At 48.2% G+C, this 24,618-nt stretch overlaps 1 protein-coding gene across 1 annotated transcript in view; it reads right to left on the bottom strand.

Moving 5' to 3' along the window:
• Positions 1-305, bottom strand: part of KPNA3 (karyopherin subunit alpha 3) — a 47,643-nt gene extending 47,338 nt beyond the window's left edge. The window contains exon 1 of the mRNA XM_030955440.1: positions 85-305. Coding sequence (XP_030811300.1) covers positions 85-162 — 78 coding nt within the window. The 5' untranslated portion in view covers positions 163-305. The remainder of the gene's footprint in view (positions 1-84) is intronic.
• Between the last annotated feature and the right edge of the window lie 24,313 nt (positions 306-24,618).

Below are 24,618 nucleotides of genomic sequence, written 5' to 3' on the forward strand. Positions count from 1 at the left end.
CGCGGCCCAGCCCGGTCCGGCCCTCTTCTGGCGGCCGCCGGCGGAGGCCGGGCCCGGCCGGGGCCCCGCCGGCCCCACACGCACCTCCGCGTCGCGGCCCTTGTTCTTGAAGCTCTTGATGCGGTGGCTCTCCAGGCCGGTGGCGGCGGCGTTCTCGGCCATGGCGGCTCCCGGCGGCTCCTGCGAGGCGGCTCCGGCGGCTCCCGGCGGCGGCTCGCGCGAGGGGCGGAGGGAAGCGGGACGCGCTCCGTGACGAGCGCGCGGGGGGGGAAAACGGGCGGGGAGGGGGAAGGGGGGGACCGCTGCCGCGCGCGCGCGCGCGCCGTTGCTGAGTGACTGGGAGGGGGGGGGGGGTGGAGAGCGGGCGGTGCGAGCGCACGTGACGCGAAGGGCGGGCGGACGCCGTCCAATCGCGGCGCGGTCTCTTGGCTCTGGTCCCGCCCACTCGCCAGTCCGGCCCCGCCCCCGCCTCGCGGGGCATTCTGGGGCATGTAGTGCCGGCGGGCGGCGGCTCCGCACGTGGAGCGCCGGCCCGGCCTCGCGGTGCCGGCTCGACGCCGGGCGCTCCGGGGCTCCGGGAGAACCGAGGGCCTGACGGTGCTGGGCAGGCAGAACCGCAGAACAGGTCCGGTTGGACGGGACTACAGTGAGACATCTGGTCCGATCTCCCTGCTCAAACAGCACATGGCACAGGATCGTGTCCAAGTGGTTCTCAATATCTCCAGTAAAGGAGACTCCCTAGTCTCCTCTCCGGGCAAACTGTTCCAGTGTGTGGTCACTCACACTGTAAAGGAGTTTTTTCTCACGTTCAGGTGGAGCTTCCTGTGCATGGGTTTCTCCCCATTGTGTCTTTTCCTATTGCTCAGCACCACCAAGCAGAGCCTGGCTCCGTCCTCTTGGCACCTTCTCTTCACTTACAGACACTGATGAGAGCTCTCAGTCATCTCTTCTCAAGGCTGCACAGGTCCAGCTCCCTCAGCCTTTCCTCACAAGAGAGATGCTCTTCATCATCTTTGTTGCCCTCCACTGGACCTGCTCCACGAGCTCCCTGTCTCTCTTGTGCTGAGGAGCCCAGAGCTGGACACAGCACTCCAGATGTGGCCTCAGCAGGGCTGGGTAGATGGGCAGGATCACCTCCTTGGACCTGCTGGCAGTGCTCTTCCTAATGCATTCCAGGATTCCACTGATCTCGTTACCTATGGGTTTGTCCCCCCAAATGCACTCTGGGGTGACCCCACTGGCATGGCTCATGCACAAAGTGGCCCAAGCAGCTCTTCCAGCCAGGGCTGGGTTGTGGGTCTGCTCTGCACCTCCCTCTGCTCCTCATGACTGCACTAACATCGCTGTAGGCAGCCTGGGAAGTGCTGCACAGCAAGCACCTAAGAAATCCAGGTGTTTTGGGAAGCCTTGAGTCCCTTTTGGTAGCTCTGCCATGCAAGCAAGGCCTGCCTGGAAAAAGCAAATCCAGTGATTTGCCAACATGCCCCTCATACCACACATGCACATGGCAGCTGGAGCCATGTGCCTAGTGTGATGCAGGGCACAAGGGGCTCTGCAAGCCCAACAAATTGTCCCCAAACTGTCGAAATTATTGCAGCACGACTCCCCACATGCAGCTCTGGAGCGTTTGGACAGACTGCAGACAGACCCAGCACCCCCAGATTGACGGAAGCCTGGGCACAGCAGTTTGGGTCAAATATGGCGCCCTGAAGTCACACCTGGAATTTTCATGGTAGAAAAGAGGATGTATGTGGGTGATGTAGTTGTAGTCAGTGGTAAGCAGTGATCTAACACCTTGCATAAAGCAGAGTATTATCCAAGAAAACCAAAACCCCAAAATAATGAAAACATGTAACGTTCTAATTTAGCTCATCTTACACCACATCAGGGTCTGCAACAGATCCTTACAGCTATATATGAATTTTTCTTTCAGAAGTCTATAATTGACAGCTCAGCTTTTTATTTGCCTTCTCCCAACCCCTCTTTGGATCATTCAAGTGACTGTAGCTTGTACCTCACAGCTCTGGCAAAACAAGGCTTGCAGGCTGCTGGAGATGAGTAAAAATCTGGAAGAGGAATGCTCTTCCTCACCGTCATTGAGCTGCGTGCCAAATGTCCTTATCTGACAGATCAATGTAGCATTTCCATCCCTCTCCTTTCCAAGTAGTTCTGACTCCCCACACACTTCTCTTGTGCCTTTTCCCACAGCTTTATCCGGGTGTGCTGCACCATTGCTGCTAGGAGTGGAAGACAAGAAGGAGTCAGAAGCAGGCAAAGCCGAAAAGGCACAACCAGCGTGGCTGGCATTTGTCAGAGATGGCCTCTAGGCTCTGTCACCTGGAAGTTTGAAGGAAAAGTGGCTCCAGCTATCCAGTTGTCTTCAGGAGAGCTCCGAAAGCAGATTCAGCAGCTGAGAGCTTTGTTCCGCACCCCCCCCCCCCACCAAGGAAGGTGGCTGTGGCAGTCTCAGGCCTGGTAGGGCAGCAGAGCAATGCTGATATGATCCCTGCTAGGCAGGATCAGTTCTCCTCTGGAGGAATTGGCCACATTTACCATGAACAAAAGATTATTGTTCAGCACCACTCAGCGTAAACTGAGAGGTAAAAGGAAAACTTGCAACTAAATATCAGGTGTCTCCAGGTTGGGATAACTCAATTTACCAATCCATAAATCTATACCCATTCCACTAGATAGGATTTATAAATTCACTGTTTGTTTCTTTCCCATTTCTTCCTTGACATAAGCCCTTCAGAGTTTCTATAGTGCATTTCATTAGTCCTGGTAGACACTCGGGAGTTGAACACCTCTTAGACAGAGCTACATGGAGGTTTGCTTGGCTTTACTGCCTGAATAAAGCTTTGTGGTGAAGCTCTTGATTTGGTAATTGTAGTTGCATCAGAGAAAACATTTTGATGCAGTTAAGGAAATACTACTTTTTGGCACAGTAATTAACAGACACTACTAAGATACAAGGAATGAGTAGTTTGCTACTTTAAAAACAGAACAAGCCATGTGGATCTGGGTGGCTCATGGTTCTTCATCACCATGAGTTTCATATCAATGTGTTCATGTTGGCAAGACCTGCAAGATATGTGTCAGGGCCATGAGCACATTTGAAGGTTTCACTGACCCTGAGCAGCCTCGCTGTGCTCCATTTCCATCCCTTGCCCCAGTGATGCTGCAGTGGTGCCAGTCTCAAGCTCCATTGCAGCCCTGGCCCAAATGTGGGTGCTGGGTGTCCTGGCTGGGCGATGGGAAAGGGTGAAGGGAAGCAAAAGAGGGTGGTTAGGGCCACCAAGGCCTATGGGTGCCTTCAGTGCCCTGACAACATAAAATCTGTAGCTAAAGAGCTATGAGGAGGAAAGATCTTTCATAATTCAAAGATAAGGGCAATAAGAACTTTTCAGGTGTCCCATTACTGGATGAAGTTGAGTAGTGCTTGTTTCTGGGATGACCTGTTGGCTCCAGCAAAACTGGATCAACCCAATGAATATTTTAGAAAGAGCACATGGTCAGCTCAGTGCAGTCAGAGTCAGAGGCCACTCACCCAGTGCTTGCCAGTCACTTGTTCTTTTGCAGTCAGCGATTTTGTCTGTATCCACCAGTCAATAGAGCTGCAAGGAAACCAGCATGTATAAAAAATGTAATGAACCTGAGTCATGTCCTCACTGGCAATCCCTTCAAGAAGGATTGGGGAGGTTTAGGTGCACTGCTTTGAGATGCAGTCCCACCCTGCTAATGGATATTAGAAGGCGAGGCAATAAAACATGTCAGGTCCTCAGTCTCTGTTCACAGCCATGAGCAGCTGCAGCCAAGACCTTGGGGTGGAGGAGGCATGGATGCCTCCCCAGCAGAGGAGCAGGATGGCTGGCAAGGTGGGATCATCTTGAAACACTACTGCTCACTTGGCTACAAACCACATGTCAAGAACAGCCTGTAAAATTGTGCAACCTGTAATCCCAGGAAGGTACAAGGATTGCTACAGAAGTTTAAGCTCAGACCTAAAGCACCCATGGGTCTCATGCCTTGCTTGCCCACCTCAGAATGGGATACCCAAGCACCTCTGACCTGGGGTGCACGGCAGCTGTCACCACGTGTTACCCCTGGCATGGCAGAGCAAGAGAAAGCCTTTTTGCCCTATAAAATCTGCACTGTTCATGTGCTCTCTGCCTCTCAGCATACCTTCCATGCCTTGCCTTCTAGTACCTCTAGAGACAGCGTGACTGGGGCAGGCTCAGACCCTTGCATGGCTGGGGTCCCTGCCCAGACCCTCTGTGGCTGTCCCACCATATGTACAGCTCTCCAGCAGCTGGCTGGGCAGGGTTTTGGGTGTTGCTCTCTTACAAAAAGGGATGAGTAACACATGCAGTAAATGAAAGCAATGCCTCTGACACTCATTTTCCCTGAAGGTACATGTATTGTTTTGGTGAGACCATTAATGCGTGTTTGCAGTTCTCTCCACCACTGAGGTAAACAATTTGTCTTCATAGAAAAGAGTTATGTTCTCACCTCATTGCAGCTGTGGCTTGGTAATGACAGTGAGCTAAATCCTGGTAGACACTCCAGCTTGTCAAAGGCTGCCAACAAATGCCATGTGAGCTAAGAGGTAGCACGCACTCCAGGAGACATGAGATAGATCCACTGAAGAGAAGCCCATGGTGAGCTGCTGTGTAGAAAGATCCAGAACCCCCAGGTCAGGAAATCCCTAAGCTGAAAACAGTTGAAACACTGGGAAAGTGCTGGGGGGAGCATCACTTTTTTTCTTGTTCTTATGCTTTTCTTAATACATCCATTTAGTGGTGACTGTTGGAGATGCAACAGCCTTACTGAATTCTTATTCAGATATATGCTTTTGGTCTGACCCACAATAGTTCTTATATTCAACAGCAGATAATTAGTGCTCAGTGAACCATGTCAGTGTGAATTTGATACCCGAGTAGTCCCAGAGTACTGTGTGGTCCTCCAGTTTCAAAGCAGGTGGTTATGGGTGTCTCGTGGTTGTCCTGTTGCTGCTTTGTCCCTTCTCTGGTCACCCACCCTGGAGACAGCTTACCTGGTGCCAGACTCCAGTCTGGGGTGAAAACAGGTGCTTTTTTGGAAGAAAATTCCAGCCATAGGTTTGGATGATGCCCACAAGAAAACACTCTGGCTGCAGTGAGGCATGCATCTCATCCAGTTGGCTCTCTGATGTTGTTTCCCAGTCTTTCAACAGTGTCTCAGTAGACCTGGCAGTCTGAAATGCTTCTCTGTGGCAGAGCACCTTATCCCACTACCCATGGGCAGCATGGTCAATGGCACCTTGCACAAACAAGCAGCTTCAGTGGGCTCTCAGGAGCTGTGCAGACTGGTAAAGGGCTCTGGGAAATGAGGGTCCTCCTCAGTATCTCTGTGACAGGACCAGTCCCAGAGAGCTGCCCTTTCTGCTGGAAGGAGTCACTTCTGGGAGCAACACAAAGAGCTGGTGAGGGAGCTGGCATGAGGCTGGCTTTGGGAGAGCCAGTGAGCAGCCCAGGGTCAGGATTAACAAATGCCTCATTATCTGCAGATGAGGAACAGAAGCATTGAGGGAGCAGCTGGATAGTCTGCCAGCATCTTCAGAGTCTGGGGAACATTGTTAATGAAGGAGGAACCATGAAACCTCTGGTTACTCATAGGTTCGCTGTGTTCTGTCTGAGCCAAGTTGCTGTCTCAGCATCTTTGTCCACACTTTAACTGGGAGAAGAGGTTCTGCTCCTTCTGGTTCAGAGCATCACTTTCCTTCTCTGCTATTCTCAGAGGAAATCCCACAGTCTGTAATATTTCCTCATCTTCTGCTGTTCCCTGTTTTTAGGCAGCTCCCCAAAAGTGCTGGTGAGCTGCTGTTGGGGGTGACAGCAAGGTGGGCATGAAATAATGGCTTCATGGGCAAGGATCTTCTGCTATGGTACCCGAGCAAGAAGAGCTGAGGCAGGTGCCAGGTCATGTCCAGATCCAGATCAGGGAGTTATATGGCCAGGTACAGGGATAGCTGCAATGTAGCTCAGGCAGAAACCAAGGGCAGAAGCCCTACTTAAAAACAGTGCCTGAGATAAGGGGAGTGAGTCCTTGCCAAGGCTCCTCACAGCTTGTTCTCAAACAGCTCTTTGATTCAAGGCCAGGCAGCTGCACTGTCAAAGCTGGCCCCAGGCCCAGGCAGCCCAAGCCCCAGGAGGAGGGGGATGTGTTGGGGGCCTGGGCACCCACCTAGAGCTGAAGACATCCCTTTCTCCAGATGTCTGAGCTCCAAAACTTGACAGGTCACGGATATTCACACCAGCTTTTCCAAATTTAAGTTAGATGATGATCAGGAGCCGGAATGTCATCCTGCCCAGAGGATCCAAGCAGGGCTTCTGAGATACTCTTTGCAGAACCATGGATCCACCACCCTCTTGGCTTTGGCCTTGATATGCAGGTGCTCAGGAGGCTGGGCTGGGCTGTGCCACAAGCAGCAAAGCCTGATGGGCTAGTATTTTTTCTATAAAAAACATTTTGTAGAAATGGCTCTGGGCGGTTTTCCCCATGGCCCAGAGCCTTTGGCACAGGCGGCCCAGAAATGCACTGGTTGAAGCCCGGTTCCAAAGCCAAAAAGGACCAGGAAATCTCTGGCATAGGCAATGTTGTAGCTGAAGGAGATGTTAAAGGAAAGCAATTTACAGGAAAGGTCCCTGAGGACCTGGGAGTGACTGTCTGCAGGATGACTCTTAATTTATATTTCAAAGTGGATAATTCAATTGGCATGGTTGGGAGTTTTGTCTTATTGTCATGGCCTTGCATCTGCAAGCCCTGCTATGATGTTCTCTCATGAGACATGATGGCCACCAGTGGAAGAATCACTATCTTTTGACATCTCTCTTCCTATTCCCTGTCTTGCTGCATCTTCTAGGCAGGAGGACTCCTCAAAGTCTTCATGCAAGCTGTGGAAACTGTGGCAGGTGGAGAATGTCACAGTGGTTGAGGCAAAGCCTGTCTTGGGGGTCGTGGCACTCACATCAGCTACCCAAAGCTCCTGTACTGCATCCCGCAGGAGTCATGGGCCAGATAAAGGCTACTGCTCTCCATCTCTGAGGAGGTGGGCACTGCGATCGTGGAGACAACTGTCAGCATCACTTGCAGCAGGGTGCTGGTGCTGCACATGTCTGTGTGCTCACAGTGTGTGCACAAGATGGACAGTTCAGAGCTGGCTGTGCTGCCCAGGCCTGCTGTTGGTGAGGTTCAGCAGGGATGGCAGCTGTGTTGTCACAGCCCACTCCTGACAGCTGGCAGGACACGTGCCCATGGCTTGTCCTCCCCAGAACTATTGAAGCTTCTGCAAACCAGCCTGTACACCCACCTGAGGGCTTTAGTTCGACCATTAAACACAGGAGAGCCCTGGCTGGTCTCTCAAAGAGGATCTGGACAGGACAACTTCATTTTAGTGAACACATAAAGTCTCTGGAGTGCTGCGAGGTCAGATCTCAACTTGCAAACTCCCTTATGCTGACAACCCCAAGCAATGAGAAGTTTCATAGAACTGTGGAATATCCTGAGTTGGAACAGACCCACAAGTATCATCAAGTCTAAGTCTTGGCCCTGCACATCAGACAAGGTCTTGTATTTTGGCAGCACAAGGGAAAAGGATGGTTTTGCTCTCATAGCCTCTGATCTGGTGGCACTGAAGGATCACTTCTGAAATAACCTGACTGCAGGTTTGGAGCTCTGTGGGTGGGGTGACCTTCATCAGCTCCAGAGTGATAATGAGAAGCCATGCTGACAGCTTGGTGCTGGGACAGTGGTGCTTTGAAGAGGTGATCAGTGATACACAATAGCTAACATGGGCATAGGAGAGAGTAGTTTGATCAGCCATAGTCAGTGGTGTTTAGCTAGCACAGATGTAAAGAGCCAGTGCATCACCATCTGTGCTGGGCTTCCATGGCAAGATTTTGGCAGCAGGGGGGCTACAGGGGTGGCTGCTATGAGAAGCTGCCAGAAGCTTCCCCCATGTCCTACAGAGCCAATGCCAGCTGGCTCCAAGATGGACCCAACCCTCAAGGGCAGGGTGGGGGGAAGGTGTTTAAAGATTTGGTTTTATTTTTCATTACTCTGCTCTGATTTGATTTGCAATAAATTAATTTCTCTGAGTTGAGTTTGTTGTTGCCCACAACAGTAATTGGTGAGTGATCCCTCCCTGTCCTTAATTCAGCCCATGAGCGTCTGTCCTGTTTTTCTCCCCATATCCTGCTGAGAAGGGAGAGTAATAAAGTGACTTGGTGGGCACTGGGGGTCCAGCCAGCGTCAACCAACCGCACCATCACAAAGCATGATGATCTGTTTCAGATTTTGGTACATGTTAACAATACACACTTTCCCCTAAACACAGTTGCTGAGAGCTGAAGGACTTACATCTGCACTGCAGAATAAAGACAGAAGTATCTCAAAAGTGGAACTGCAGTGACACCAAAGCCTTCACTTGGATTTGAACTGATTTCACTAACTCAGACTAAGAATTTCTTTGTGTGTAAGCAAAGGCAATTTGATGACAATAATTATGACAAAAACCACAAAGATTTACTGAGGTGGATCTGGGGGGCTTCTGGTTCCACCCCACAGCCCCCTCCCTTAATCCCAGCAACACAACATGCATTTGTATACTGTGTGCATGTTGTGCAACCAGTGTCTCCCTGCAGCCTGGCAGAGCAGGCTGTTTCTGTCCCTGGTTAATGCAGCTCAGATTACAGCATCCTTGGAAAGGCGGATTTTCTTTCACGTTCTCATATCCAAGTATTAACCTGCCCTGACATCGCTTCATTTACCAGAGCTGATAGCACAGTTTGAGATTGCTTCACTGCAGAGATTACCCAGAAGTAGAGGCAGATTCCAGCGACTTCTGTTCTGCAAAACGAGTTCTAGTTTCTGCTCCACTAGAAGTTAATACATATATATTTATATATATACTTATACATATTCTCTCTCTCTCTCTCTCTCTGTGTATGTAATAGCTTGTTTCCTGCTGAGATAAGAAAGTCACAAGTGCAGTTCTATGTGAATCTGGAACAAGATCTTGCCTTTGTGCTCCCTGATGGAAAAAAATTCACCTGGAGTTATGGTTATGGTACAAACACAAACCCTCTACAGCTGGCTACTGCCATCTCCTTCTCCCTTGAGGAGACATTCTGTATATTTAAATCCTGAAAATGCATTTGGTACCAGGCTGCTATGAACAATATAGAATATCCTACTTGTTTCAGTAACTATGATTTGTGAGGAGTCATCAAGGTGGTGAGCCTCTGTGCTTACACATCGAAGCTGGTTTCACATGATTATTGGCAAAAGTGCCAATTTTATTTTAAAACCTCCTGTGATCTGATCTCAGGATCTATTTGGATCTTCAGTCCCCATGGCAATAGCTTCTCAAAGCCTGAAAATAACAATGTGCACAGCTATTTTGACTGAATAAACCAGATGCCACGTATGCATAAAGCTAAGCGTAACACTGTGTGCTTGTGGGGTGAGGGTTTCATTTCAGTCATGAGAGTAAACAGCAATTTTCCAAGTGCACACGAAGATATGCTCTGCTTGGTCAGATGTGCCAAGTGAGAGAGTGACATTTTTATGTTGTCAATTTTTAAACCAGATCTGCATTCACCCCTTTGAATGGCTTTCTAATGATGTGGTGTAAGTGCGCTGGGAACCCATAAGGGATCACTCTTCCCAGCAAAGAACCACTGTAACGGTGTCACAGAAAAGCAGAGGGAGAAAAACATATTCTAGCTTAATTTTGGATGACCATATGTTCCCCCTTTGAACTGCAACTGTTAATCAAAATGGGAAGCCTTGTGAGTCCTTTTGGTTAAAAATAAAAATCTGTTTTCATCTTTGGTGCTGCCTTAGTTGTTGGAAGATAATGTGCAATGAAGGAAGAATCAACTACACAGTAAGTTTCTTTACTCACTCTGACTAAATAATGGCTTTCTGCCATTCTGAGGGACCTTCATTTAGTCCTTTGAGGGTGCTCCAGCAGGACTGTGACTGGATTAATCTCTCTCTGCAGGCCACCAGGTAGCACATGTACTTTCTCTCCTGGTTGCCCAATTCTGCATCACTTCTGTAGCCTGGCTCCTGTGTGATCCCTGTGCAGGAATGCCAGGAGCTGGCAGGCACAGAGCCCCTTGGGAAGCTGGGCACTATTTACCAGTGGTGCTCACCTGCTGGCTGGTATTCAGCTGCTGGCAGTCTCACCCAGGCTGCTGTGTGGAGGATGTTGAGACAGCTGGACCCACACAGCTTTATTCACAGGGTCTGTAGCTGTGACGAGCATTGACTTCAGAGATAACAGCTACTCTTTGGAAAAGGTGAAAAAATGAAAGGAGAGAAACAGAAGGGAAAGGAAAGCTCACCCCCATGACCAGCTGGGAGGAGAAGGTACAGGAGGTCTTCAGAGGAGAGTCCTCCCCTAAGCATCCTCTCTGCTGACATCTGTCACCTCTCTGCAGACAAATTTCCCATGGTGAGTATATAGGGGTTTGGGGGAGTTTTTTGACCCACCCAAACTTAAAGCTGGTTGAACTCAATAAGGTCTTTTCTGATTTAAATGATTTTATGATTCTAAAAATGATTATATGATTCTATGATTTTGTTGTGTTCTCTAATGTAAGCTGAGAGCAAGAGCCCAGGAACAGGAAGAGAGATGGAAAAGAAAGGCAATTCTCACACAGTGGCCATTACTTTTCATGTCAGACTATTGTAACAGGGCTTGCAGGTGCAGGCAGGGCTGTGGCAGTAAGACAAAACCAACATGGGTTGCATGGGGTTCCAAGACATCCCAGCAGCATGGCAGGGAGGAGTGAGGAGCCTGCAGAGCTCCAGACAGGAGCTTTTCATGTCGCACAGGCTGAGGCACTTCAAGCTCTGCTCAACCCAGAACAAAGCTGTGGCATGGCTGAGAAGCACACACAGCTGGGAAACACTCCCAGTTGGAGCTGTACAACCCTAAATTGTCTCTTTTTATTATCACAACCAGCAGAGCGGGTGATGACAACTTCTCACTACGATGACATCGCGCCAGCTGCGAGCGAGCTTGCTTAAAGGCAAGTGTCCTCAGCCCCTTGCTTGCCTCTCACAGGCCAGCTGGAACAAAGGCATTCCCAAGCATTCCATGGGACTTGGATGAGGTGACTGAGGCCTCGTGGCTTGCTGGCCAGCATGGGGCAATGCCAGGTGCTGCACTGGACTTGCCAGGCCCCCACTGGAAGGAGATTGGGGCCCATTAACTCCAAGTTTGGCAGGGGACACACCACTGCAGATGACTGCCATTCCTGTCTCCAGCATCCACCAGTGGATGCTGTCATCCTGGGCAGGGACATCAACCCACTGGTAAAACCGATTCACCAGCTGCTGTTTACCAGCAGTGGGGATTGAGCTAAGCCAGTCCTGAGTTTGGCTTTGTCTTCAGGGTGAGCCCAGGAGGGATTTTTAAGCTTTCTTCAGCAGTGCAAGGAAAAGGGAGAAGTAATGAGCAAGCAAGGAATGAAAGTCAAGGTAAAAAAAAAAGCAGGCAGAGGCAATAGAAGGCAGGAAAATAATAGGCAAGGGGAGAGGAGAGGAGAGGAGAGGAGAGGAGAGGAGAGGAGAAGAGGAGAGGAGAGGAGAGGAGAGGAGAGGAGAGGAGAGGAGAGGGAGAGGAGAGGAGAGGAGAGGGAGAGGAGGGAGAGGAGAGGAGAGGAGAGGAGAGGAGAGGAGAGGAGAGGAGAGGAGAGGAGAGGAGAGGAGAGGAGAGGAGAGGAGAGGAGAGGAGAGGAGAGGAGAGGAGAGGAGAGGAGAGGGCAAAAGGAAACTAATAAGGAGTGCTGTAGTTCCTACTTCACTGCTTGTCTCAAACAGTGGATTTAAAGTGCAACCTCAAGCAGTATGAGTGCTGGCAATGCTCTATCTAAGCTAAAACATGAAAATGACAACATAGCAGAGGCAAAAAAATGTGAGTGTGGACTATTTGAGAGGGGAGGGAGCCTTTTGTAAGCAATTGTTTGCAGATAGTTTTACGATGATTCAACGCAGTTGATGTAAAATCTGGCTCAGTTGAACTGGGTGTCAGCCAGCCTGGTGTGGCTACTAAAATTTAGCTGAAATTGGTATTTTACACCAATTGTTTTAGGTGAGGAGAGGGGTGCTGCCTTTTGGGCTGGCATCCCTGCTGCCAGCCCCAAGCACAAGGGCTGGTTCTGCTCCCCAAGGCCCCTGCCATGTGCCAGTACGGGTGGTTGGCAGGCTTGTCAAGAATCGGGTCAGAAAACTGATCCATGGGAAAAGAGAAAAAGGGAGAGAGGTGTTTGTGGTGGTTTTTCTTCTTTTCCCGGGCTGTTTTTCCTACCCTCAGCTAGCTACTAAGTAAGAAACCACCAGGGCCTCCCAGAAACCCTCCAGCAAACCTTCAGCAACACCGATCAGTATTTCCCCAGCTGCCAAGGTAAATACAAGCAGTGAGGGAAAACAACAGCAGTAAACCCCAAAACCCTGCAAGCCTCCTTCATCCACTTTGAAAAATGGTACTGACAGGGGACTCTGTCTGAAGGGAATGCTGGGTGGGTCCCCTCAGAAACCCCTTGGCAGACCCATGTGCTCCCTCCTGCCCCTCAGCAGGAGCGCTGCTCGCTTTAGGAAATGCTGAGCTGCACATCACCATGTCCCTTGTCAGCACTCAGCAAGCTCATATTAAAACAAGAGGGAGGCCAAGTGGATGAGAAACTGAAAGCCTCCCTGCTGGCTACGGGGAATTCCTTCCCTGGCAGGAAATCATTGCCAGATCTACCAAAATTACTGCCAGATTTCTTCCACATAGTAAATGAGAGTACAGATAATTGTCTCTGTGCCACAGATTTTAATTTTTTTAAAGTGTTGCATGGAAAATACTTGGTGAGTTCCTGGCATTGCTCTGTCAGTGTAAAAGGAATAAGACTTCCTTGTGTTTGAAGAGATAACAGTGCTCCAGACTACAAAAGATAACTCTGCTTTTTAATTTAATCTAACAGCCATGACAGCAGTGCAGGGGGTCTCTGCTGCAAATATGCTAAACCTGCATTGACTGATGGCTGTAATATCTGAAACCTGGTGGGTTGCTTTGGAGAAAGCGCCAGAATAAGCATCTTTTGCTTACTACCTCAGAAGACTGAGATGCAGTCAGATGTAAATACCTGGTTTGGTAGATAATACATTTGGAGTTTTGTTCAGACTCTTACTAGGTGCTGGTGGTGGCTTGCTAATAATTACAGTTACATTTTTGAGTGGTATCAAACACTGGGAGATACATTTGGGTCCTAAACATTTACTGGAGGGTAAATCCCTGCAGATTATGAGGAGGAAAGAAGACCATTCACTCTTCATCTTCCTTTTACATTTAATAGTTAAGGCAGAAACGTCAAGATTTCTGTGCAGATCATTAGAAACCTGTATTGGTAGGGACCAGAGTAAAACATGACTACATTTTTAAAATCTAGTAGAAATACAATGCAGGAACACAAATGCAGCTAATAAAACTTCACCTCTTAAACATATTTGACAATATACATGTTATTTGGAGCTATAGTTTTTGGATGTTACTTATAGCACTAAGAAAGTAATAAATCCCTCATAGTGAGTATTATTTAGCATCTATATTTCAGTTCACTCCACAAAAGGATGACAAGAAATGAAACAATGAATTAGAGGGCAGATGCTTTTTATTAAGTTTCCTTAATTGCTGCCCAGGTTGCATTTCTGGCAGATGGGCTGGAGACCTCTGCAAAGGGCAGTCATGGTGATGAAAGATGCCATAGTGATGGGCACGTGAAACACCAGCAGCAACCTGGGTAGCTATCACAAGCACAGATCCAAACCAGTCTATTGCAGCATGATTTTTCAAAGTGCCAGCCATGCCCACAGCCCAAGGAACAGCTTTTTAACTCACCTGCGAGAGCTAAAATATGGGGAGGAGACCCACAGCAGATGCCTGCTGCTAACAAAGCAGGGGCCACGAGTTGGGCTGCTCCAGACCTAAATTGGCTGCCACCTTTTCTTTCTTATATACCCTTCAAAATAATGGGTAATGCTGTGTCAGCCCCTTTCTGAATGCTGCCCCATGGGTTTAATTACAGTTTGTCTCTGAAGGCACAGTGTCTGCTCTGCTCCTTGATCTGCCGTGAACTTGGTGACACCAGGGACCCTTTTTTTTGTCACCTTGGCAGACCCCACACACTCGCCATTCTCATCTACAGTGGGGTTTTTTGTAGGATTCAGCAAACTCATGCCCTGGTCCTACAAGTTGCTTCTCAAGGAGCAGGGAGCCAACACAGGGAAGTGCAAAGAACCCAATCAGGGAACAAGCAATTAATTTTCCAAACATCTTCTTTTGTCTTTAGATTTACCAGGCCTTGTAAAGGGCAGGGGCAGCCAGTTTAGTTGCACTTGGGTCTCTTCAGAGTGAGTTTGGCCGGTGTGGGTTTTTTATGGACAACTCTGATGGGTCCCCATAGTAATTTTCCCCAGGAAATACAGGACTGGCTTTGTCACCACTGGATTGTTGCTTTTCCCTTGTGTACCTTTCCTTTCTCCAAGTTCTCCCTGAAATGGTGGGGGCTATATGTAAGAAATCACATGCTTTGGCATAAAACACCTGATCTCAACTCAGCTTACCCAGATCAGAAGCAAATTGAAGCCAAATCACAAGAGTATCACCTCTGCTTTTGGTATTGATTTAAACTGGGGAGAAAGTAGAAAGATTTAAGATTAAATGGTCTCTCTTAGCCACTGCCAGCCTGCTTGAGCAAGGAGCATGGGTGGTATGGGCTGCATCCATCACCTTCAGCCTCTTAACACAGACACACACACTCTGGGGTCAAAGACTTTTTAAATATCCTTGACCCAGCAGAAAAGCACACATAAACCACAAAATTATTGGCCATGAATCACAAATCCATTATTTGAAAGACAAGTGTCCTTGGAAATTGCTGAGGGATGCAGGTCATCCTCTTAAAATTCTCCGTGGCTCTTGGCACAGCACAGAATGGAAGGGTGAGAGGAGCGGCGACGCTCGCTGGGTTACACACCAGGCTCTCCTGGTGACAGACACAGCAAACTGAGCTACAGAATCACAGAATATTCTGAGCTGGAAGGGGCCCACAAGGATCATCGAGTCCAGCTCTTAAGAGACTGACCCATCAGTTGGGTCAATCCCACAGCCTTGGAGTTATTAGTGCCATGCTTCAACCAGCTGAGCTCATCTCAGGGAAGACATTGGGAAGCAGGTCTTGTTTCTGGTGCATAGCAAACACCATCATGTCTGGGACAGAAAGCAGGAGAAGCTACAGTCTGTCTGTGCCTCTTCTTTGGGTGACAAAAACTGAAGTAATACAGAAATCACACCGGCTTACCCTAATTTGGTAACTATATGCTATCTCTTATCTTCAATGAGTTGAGAACTTGTGGTTTATCCAGAAGAAAAGGACCTTCTCCAAGTTTCCACACTGCCATGGATTAACATCCTTCTTCAGATGCTGCCCTAGAAAGCACTGCCTTCTCTCAAGTTTTGTCCCCATGAGCACTGATGCCTCTGCCAGGCAATGGCTCCAACCGGCCAGGTCACCAGGCAGGACATGGATCATGGAGCTCATCCCAGGTCCCCAGCAAAGTCACCCTGCTGTCAGAAGGGAGACCATGATGCATCTCTCAGCTGCCTGCATAAGCCTATCAGCTCAGAGTTGTGTAACGTGTTTCCTTGATGGATCACTATAAAACACCAAGAGATCCTGAGGCAGCCTGACACCTGTAATTGGCTGGAGGAGCAGATGCTGCTTTGGAAGGCAATTTGGCAGGGGAAGGCAGGGTATTTAGGGGAAGGCAGGGTATTTTTCCCTCACACTTTTTTTCTCTGCCTGGTCACAGCAGGTTGTTTTACATTTGTTAAAACTGGTTAGAGAGTAAATGTTTTTCTCTTGAGTAAACCAAGTTGAAATGAAAGAAAACTGTCCGATCTTAAGGCTGTGGTATAGAAAGGAGGAGAAGAGGGCAAGGCTGTGTAAAATTACGCTGTCTGAGAAAGTCACAGAGATTTAACTGCTTACAATCCCATTAGGCTTGTGCTGAAGAAGGCAAATCTGGTTTAAGCTGGAGGAGGTTTCCAAAGCCTCTGCCTTCACAGGGAGCCTGGAGCAATTCCTGCCTGGCTGATGTTTACAGCAGACACCCAGTACTTGCTGGGGTGGCAGCTACTGCCCTGCACTGCCTTGCTTGTTCCCATGGCCAATCCCCCAGTCTTGTCCCAATCACAGTTATTTGGATGCGCTAGAACATTGCCCCGGAGCTGGCAACCTTCACCCCAAGGATTTATAGTGCTGTCTTGTCCTCTCCAGTGTGCCAGGGAAGAGGGCCAACCCTCTGGGGCAGCCAGTTGGGGCCAACATGGTAGCCTGGGATGTGTCATGTTGGCTGCAAGCTGCAAAGTCCCCAAAGGGCACTGCTGTGGCCTGCTGCAAAGGGAGATGATGGGCAGAGCTCAAGTCTCATGGAAAAACATGGATTCCTGAAATGATGTGATGGGTCATGCCAGGTCTTGAGACATCGGGTTAGGTGAGCTCTGACAGGTTTGTGCAGGTATGAGGAGCATCACTGCTCGTGTAGGGCTGTGGGTTTGATGCTAAGAGCCAGCTCCAAGCAAGATGTTGAGCTGTGGAGTGGCAGGTTAATCCCTTGTGGGAGCTGAGATTGCACAAGTTATTTGGGAGGCTGAAAGCTAAACTTTGATGGAATCAGTAGTGCCAAAGGAACTGTAGCCAGCCCTCACTTCAGCAACACCACAATGCAGTGCTCATTTCATCCGAGGAAGAAAAATCTCTTTGAGCCTGGATAACCTAGCATCAATCAGTACTGGAGTGTTTGATTTAATACCTGCTTACTATTTTTACTTTAAATATTTTAAAATAACTAGCTAGGAAGTTATTTATATCTTTTCCATATCCAAATTGCAGGAACACAATTCTTTTGCACTGATGGACTTGTAATTTAAACCACTAGTTAATTCTTTCTCAATATTAACATTCCAAGAAGCAAAACAAGTATCAAGAGAAAAAGGCAGAGTGAAGAATATTTACATAGCATTGTCATATGTTAGTCTTCAAATGGCCATCAGCATCCTCATTATTGTGCATATTATGATCAATATTAGCAGTTCAATGTTCATTTTCAGGAATTCCCTGAGCTTATTTCTCAGGCTTCCCTTACACAATTGATAGGTCCTGAGGAGTTAATTACTATGAAATTCAGTTGCAGATGATGCACTGAAATTTCAGAAAATATGGAAAATAACTTCAAAATTAGAAGGGATAAAGATAAGAAAATGTGGAGTGGGCAAATCAACATTTGGTGATGATAAGACACTTTTGTTAGTATTTTATAGTGGCTTTCCATTCTGGACAGAGTACAGACTTTAGATGTCCTTGTTAGTATGCCTATATGCTTCAGAAAGCAGAAATTGTGAAACATTTCTGTTTTGATTCTTACATTTTCCTCTCTCACTCTATTTAGGGGCTTCATCTGCCTGTACTATCTCTGTACTTCCAGCCTTAGGACAGGAAGGTTGGGTTGGCACAGCTCCCTGCCCTCTCAAAACTCAAACTGAAGGTAAAAACCCTTAGATACCTGGATGTAGTCTTGCTTCTTACAGCTCAGCATTTTTGCTGATTTAGCACAGGTGAGCACATAGAATCACAGAATTGTTTGTCTTGGAAAAGGCCTCTAAGATCAACTATTAATCCAGCACTACTAAGTACACCACTAAACCATGTCCCTCCCCACTTGCCACATCTGCACATCTTTTAAATACCTCCAGGAATGGGGACTCCACCACTTCCCTAGGCAGCCTGTTCCAATGCCTGACAATCTTTTTGGGAAAGAAATTTTTCCTAGTATCGAGTCTAAACTTCCGCTGTGCAACTTGAGGCCCTTTCCTCTTTGCCCTTCACTAGTTACTTGGGAGAAAAGACTGACCCCTACCTGGCTACACCCTCCTTTCAGGCAGTTGTAGAGAGTGATAAGGTGCCCCCTGAGCCTCCTCTTCTCCAGGCACCATGCCATGCACAGTCCCAGGTCCCTTCACGGTCCCATAGCAGCCAGTCGTTGTTTTGCAGTCAAAGGTACTTTCTAGGTTGCATCATCACACCAAGCTCCTGATCCAGAAGGGGATTTAGTGGCTATGGTTAGCTCAGCCCACAGCTCCTGAGCCTAAATCCAGAAATGTGAACCTCAAAATCCTGTGCAAGCTGCTGCTGAAGCTTGGAGAGGGTTCAGACTTGGGGCCATGGCCCCAATGCATGTCACACCTAGAAAGCAGAAGGATCAAGAGCTGCAGCCCAGCCAAGGCTGCCCTGCAGGGGTGCTGCTGGAGACCTGCTTTGGGTGATGGTTCATCGTGCTGAGCACAGCTTCTTGTCCCATGGAACGTGGTTGTCCTCCTGTCATGGCCAGGCCTGGGCTACCAGAGGATTACCCTACACTGCAGAGGAACAGATTCAGACAGCAGCAAGGGGGTGAGCTGAGGAAGCACCTTCTCCCCTCACATAAGAGGTGCAATTTAAAGCACAGCCCTGAGCCTGTGTTTGCTAAAGGTCTCCTGCTCATTGTACTGAAGCTTCTCCGAGACCTCCTCTCCATCCCCATCTGCAGTACCTGAACCACAGGTATCTGCCTCTGGGCACAGCCTTCACTTCTTGGACATTTGTGAAAATGTTAGTCTGGAAATGTCTTATTTGAGCTAAAACCAGTGGCTCAAGTACATTGTATAGCCACAATATATCTTTATAAATGTATATAAATGTATATAGCATAGAAATATAAATTTGTGTCATTATGTAGTATTAATATCTGTTTCACATATAAATGCTCTACATGTGTATATATAGATTTATATTATCTTTATAAACTTTGTTTATATGGACACATTATATGCAAAATATGTATTTGTCTATGGTAGTTTTGCATTTTATGTACTTAATGCGCACTTTCCCTTCAATTGTGGGTGGAGAGGCTTTGACGCTGTGCTGGGCACATCTTTGAAACACAGCATGCAGAAAGGGAAACACAGCCCAGTTCTGATTGGATTAATCCACCCTGAGTGATGCTCCAAAAACATCACTTTGAGGTTTCAATAGGAGAGAGGCAGAAGTTTGTGGAGAGGAGGCCACTTTCCTGCAGAAGGGATGGGTGGTTTTGCAATGTGCTCCTGGCAGAGGGAGAGAACAGAGCAATGGTGAGTCTGCGTGTCCATGCAGTGGGGTCCTGGATGCTGGATGTTCTTGACCCACACTGGAAGGCACAGATATTCATGAAGAGGAGAAACGGTGAGGGAAGATGCCAAGGGAGGTTTGAGCATGCTGAGGCTTGGGCAGGGACGGATTCCTGGTGCTACAGCTCTGATCTGCCACAGGACACTGTGGGCACTGGGGACTTGGCAGATGTGCCAAGGGGAAAGTGATCACACAAAGTTTGGGGCTCCTTGGAGATGACCAGGCTGCTCCCCCCAGCATCTAGGAAGGAAGATTGCTCCTCAGTCAGGTCAATACTCCTAAAGCAACAAAAAGGTGTTGGTTTTGTTCTAGATCAGAACAGAGGGAGGAAAAAATTCAAAAACCTGGAAATATTTGTGACAAGCCCCCTGTTCTTGCAAGGGAAGTGATTCCCTTCCCAGTGGGAAGCATGTGGTGATGGTGGTGCCTGTGCAAGGGGCACACTTGGCAGCACATCCTTGTCCTGCTCAGCTTCACACCCCAGATGGGCTCTGCCCCTGGGCAGAGCATGGCCAGGAAAGGCCAGATCTGGTCCTAGCTAGCCCACCTGAGCTGTGCTGCTGTGAGCAGAGGGAAGTCATCTGGCTGGGATGGAGGGAGAAAGCCTGTGGCTGCTGTGCCATGTGTGAGGTTCCCGTCTGCCATGCAGAAGCTTGGCTGCACCGAGCTGTTTAGGAGGGCTCTGCCCTGCTTGGAGGGAAAGAGCAATTATCTGCCCTGCCAGTGAGTTCTTGGGTTTATGTATAGCCCCACGCCTTCCCCTAAAAAAGCTTCAGTGCAGAAATTGCAAAGCTGAAGAGATCCTCTGCAATTAGGGGAGAAGACATCCCTCTTTCAGCTAACCCGAGAAAAAGAGCTGAATGAAACCCTGCATTGTTAATGTGCTCTGGCTTAGTCAGTGGGGAGGGTAACAAACAAGGCAGACTTGGTTGGGATAAAAAAAGCGTCGAGTATGGCGAGATTATGAAACAATAGGTACTGATAGAGAGGCAGCACAGAGCCAGCCGCAGAGCAGAAGCTTTACTGAATGCCTGGGCTTGAATGAATCCTAATGATAATCACGGGCTACATGGCAATTTGTTTAAATAACGTGCCTCCTGCTTCCTCCCAGCCCAGCAGAATGAGTCCCTACATGTTAATTGCTTCATTTTGAAGAGAAAGCTCCTCTCTTGTGTGGCAATATTATATATTTAATTTTCGCTGTTTATTTACTCTGCCCTTCTCCCAGCCTTTTGCTGTCTATGAAGGCATCTGCTGCTGTCATTTTGTATTTCAAACAAAGGTGTTTGCATCAAAGCTCTGAAGCAGTTACAGGGAATCTCTCAAGGAAAAATGGAAAGGATGCATGGGATGAGTGAGATTTTAGGAGGGATGAGGAGTTGTTGAGCCAACCTATAGCACCCCTGCACCACAAGTCTCTGAACTTTGTGAGGGGTTGGGACAGGCTGCAGCTTGACAGGCTGCAGGTGCTTCCCAAGCACCCTGCTCCTTTCCAAACAAAATGCTGTTGTGGAGGCTGAGGAACACCCAGGAATGTATCACTTAAGGTTAACATCAACGGCATTCACTGGGCTTGCTCACTGGAGCGACTGGCATGCTTATGGTTTATCAGAGAGCAATAATAATAATAGCAATGATAACAACAACAATAATCTGGAATTTTAGCAAGATTCCCCACTGATTAGGTTCCATTTCATTGCTGGAGCAGAAGCAGACTTTGCCACACCACCATAGCACTGGTGGCAGCAGAAGCAGAGGCAGTAGCACTTTCTGGGCATCTATAGCCGGATTTCTTGGTGCTGCTGCTGAACTTAAACCTGACTCTCCTCTTCTCTCTCTGCGCCCGTTCTGTTTCTCCCAAGAGCCTTTCTTGAAGGGTGATTAACCCATTATTGCTACACACTTTTTGTCATTAACATCCAAAGAGGAGCAGGGAATTCAATTCCAGCTGGTTTTGTGCACAGTAGTTTATAGGTGTGAATTAGCATCCTCTAAGTTGAATTTCCTCTCCTGTGTCCTTTGTTCCCATATGACTGTGAGTCCAGCATCTCCTGCAGACTGCTACATTAGCTCATTTAATTTACACAGGTTTTAAAAACGGTTTTCACAAGGGTTATCTAAAAATGTGGTTGTGAGGTCATCCAGTTCCAAAACATCCTATTCTCCAGAATACCTCCCACCAAAGCTTGCTGACTAAAATGCCACTACCATGCTGTGGGATACTTACAAAGGGGTTACAATTACTTTAAAAATTCACTACTATATAGTGGGGGAAAAAAAGCAGGATTTTGTCTTTTGCCTTTTGCAAATGCAAAGAGTGTTTCTAGTAGCTAATTTTGCAGGACTTACAACCTACCTGAAAGCGGCAGGATTGCTATTTGTTTCCTGTAATTAAAAAAAAAAAACAACCAAAAAGAGGGTTTTTTTCTTCATTAATATCATTAAGGACATTAGGAAATATTCAAACAGTGACATATCCAAATGGCACAAAGTACCCATATGCAATAACATTTATGACTGTTAAATATTATTTAAAATAATGCCTTTATTATGGGTAGGGCATGTTGCTGTGGCCCTACAAGGAGATGTCACAGAGGAAGGTGTCCCTGGGAGGAGCACTGCCTGGAGAACAGATGAACCTTGGGCCTTATGCTATTTGGCTGCTGCAGCCTCATGTAGTAGCAAGGTGTTGGAGAAGAAGCAAGTCCCTGCTTGTTGCTGTCATTCACCACCCCCTTGTGAAGCTGGCATGAAGAATCATACTTCCAGATAACTCCCAAGCTGGCCTCTGCCTGCACTGCAGGCAAAAGGCTTGGTGGCATTGTACAGGTGACTGTTGGGTCCAGAAAATCATTACCGAGATCAGCTCCTTCCTAGCTACAGGACTGAAGATGGTCCAATCATCACATATCCTGCACAGCCCCAGTGTTTGAATCGTACTGAAAAAATGTATAATCAGTTTTGGTTCCAAGTTTTAACAAGCTTTTAGCTACAATTAATAATAGAATCATAGAATCAGAGAATAAGGAGTTGGAAGGCACCCACAAGGATCACCAAGCCCTGCACAGACCACCCCAAGAGTAACACCAGGTGCCTGAGAGCGCTGTCCAAATGCTTCTTGTACTCTGTAAGGCTGGTGCTGTGACCATTTCCCTGGAGAGCCTGTTCCAGCGCCCAGCCACCCTCTGGGTGAAGAACCTTTCTCTAATCTCCAGGCTAAATCTCCCCTGACACAGCTTCAGGCCATTGCCTCGGGTCCTGTCACTGGTCATGAGAGTGAAGAGATCAATGCCTGCCCCTCCTCTTCCCCTCATGAGGGAGCTGCAGACTGCAATGTGGTCTCCCCTCAGTCTCCTCCAAACTAAACAGATGAAGTGACCTCAGCCACTCCTCATATGGCTTCCCCTCAAGGACCTTCCCTGCATTCATAGCCCCCTTTTGGACACTCCTAACAGCTTAATGTCTGTTTTATACTGTGGCACCCAAAACTGCCCCCAGCACTCGAGGTGAGGCAGCCCCAGTGCAGAACAGAGTGGGACAATCCCTTCCCTTTCCCAGCTGGCCATGCTGTGCCTGATGCACCCCAGGACAGGGTTGGCCCTCCTGGCTGCCTGGGCACTGCTGACTCTTGCTCAGCTTGCCATTGACCAGGACTGCCAGGTCCCTTTTCTCAGTGCTGCTCTCCAACCTCTCATTCTCCAGTCTGTCCATACATCCAAGGTTGCCCCATCCCAGGGTGCAGGTACAATTGTCTGGCACAATTGGTGACTGCCCACACCTCAGATTTGTCAAGGTCTCTCTGCTGGGCCTCTCAATCCTCACGGGAGTCAACAGCTCCTCCCAATTTAGTGATGTCAGCAAACTTAATTTCCCTTCCAGCCCTGCATCAGAGTAATTAATGAAGATGATGAAGAGCACATGACTGAGGATGGAGCCCTGTGGAACACCACTAGTGACAGGTTCCCACTCTGATGTTGCCCCATTCACTATAACCCAGTGTACCTGACCCATGAACCAGCTGCTCCCCAATCCATGGTGCATTTATCCAGCTGTGTGCTGGATATTTTATCCAGGACACTGTGAGACAGTATTGAAAGTTTGCTGAAGTCCAAGATTACATCTACTGGCTTTTGGAGATCAACTGGATGGGTTACCCTGTTGTAGAAGGATGTCAGGTTTGATAAGCACGACTTTCCCCTCATGAAGCCATGCTGGCTATGACCAGTGTCTGTGTCATCCAGGTGTTTTTCAATACCTCCCAGAATAATCTTTTCCATGATTTTACTGGGGCTGGTCTGGATGACTTTGTAGATGGCGAAGGCAACTCAGTGAGAGATCAGGATTTGTGCTTATTCCTCTCCTCAGAGGATAAAGGAAACAGAGACAGGTGAAAGCAAACACTGGGCCTCAGTAGGGCGTCCAGCTAACTAAGGGAGTGTGTTAGATATGTTTTCTGGAGCACATGGACACAAAGAAGTGCAGTCTGGCTGCAGGCCGGCACAACTCCATACAAGGACAAGATCATGCAGCCCAAGAAAGGAACTGGGCAGTGATCACTGAAGCTTAACTTAGTCGAGTTGCAGAATGACTCCAGGCTCTAGCAGGAGTCCAAGCCACTGAGCAATTCACCAGTCAAGCTAACACCAGCAGCTGCAGATCCTTCCACATCAATGCAACAGGGTTTGCACTGGTATAAATCATGTGCGTTGCTAGATTCAGACACAGGAAAATGAGAAAGAGAAACAAAGGGCAGAAACAGAGATAGCTCTAAAAGGGAACTTTCTTATAGACCAATCCTGAAAGCAACAATCAGGCCCTGACAATAAGGCACAGCTATGCAGTTCATTGCCACACAAGGTCACAGTTTACCTTCCCCCACCACCGCCCGCGGTGGGAGGCTCATTGTGGAGCGACGGATGCAGAGCTGAGTTGACAGCCAAACCTGGGGGATCTGGCTGTTTCCCCAGGATGGATCTGACATCCCTGGCTCTTAGGATGAAGACAAAGGGTGAAATATTATGATTGCCATTCCACAGAGGAGAACGAATAGCAGCACTGTCAAGGCCATCTGCACGGCAGGGCAGCCTTATCAGCCCGGGAATAGCAGAGTGCTATCCTGAAAAGCATGTCTAGCAAGGACACAGCTATTTCACTAAAACTGGGGTTTGGTTTTTTTTTTAGCAGTGTAACACCCTCCTGAATGCAGCGAGCAGTGATGCAGCTACAAGCAATGTTTTTGACAGTTTAACACTCACTAGCTCAGAAGCTCCTTCCCACTTGCATGGCTGTGTTAGCTGGGAATATCAGCCCTTCCCTC

Source organism: Camarhynchus parvulus, chromosome 1 (genome assembly GCF_901933205.1).
Source record: "Camarhynchus parvulus chromosome 1, STF_HiC, whole genome shotgun sequence".
Lineage (NCBI taxonomy): Eukaryota > Metazoa > Chordata > Aves > Passeriformes > Thraupidae > Camarhynchus > Camarhynchus parvulus.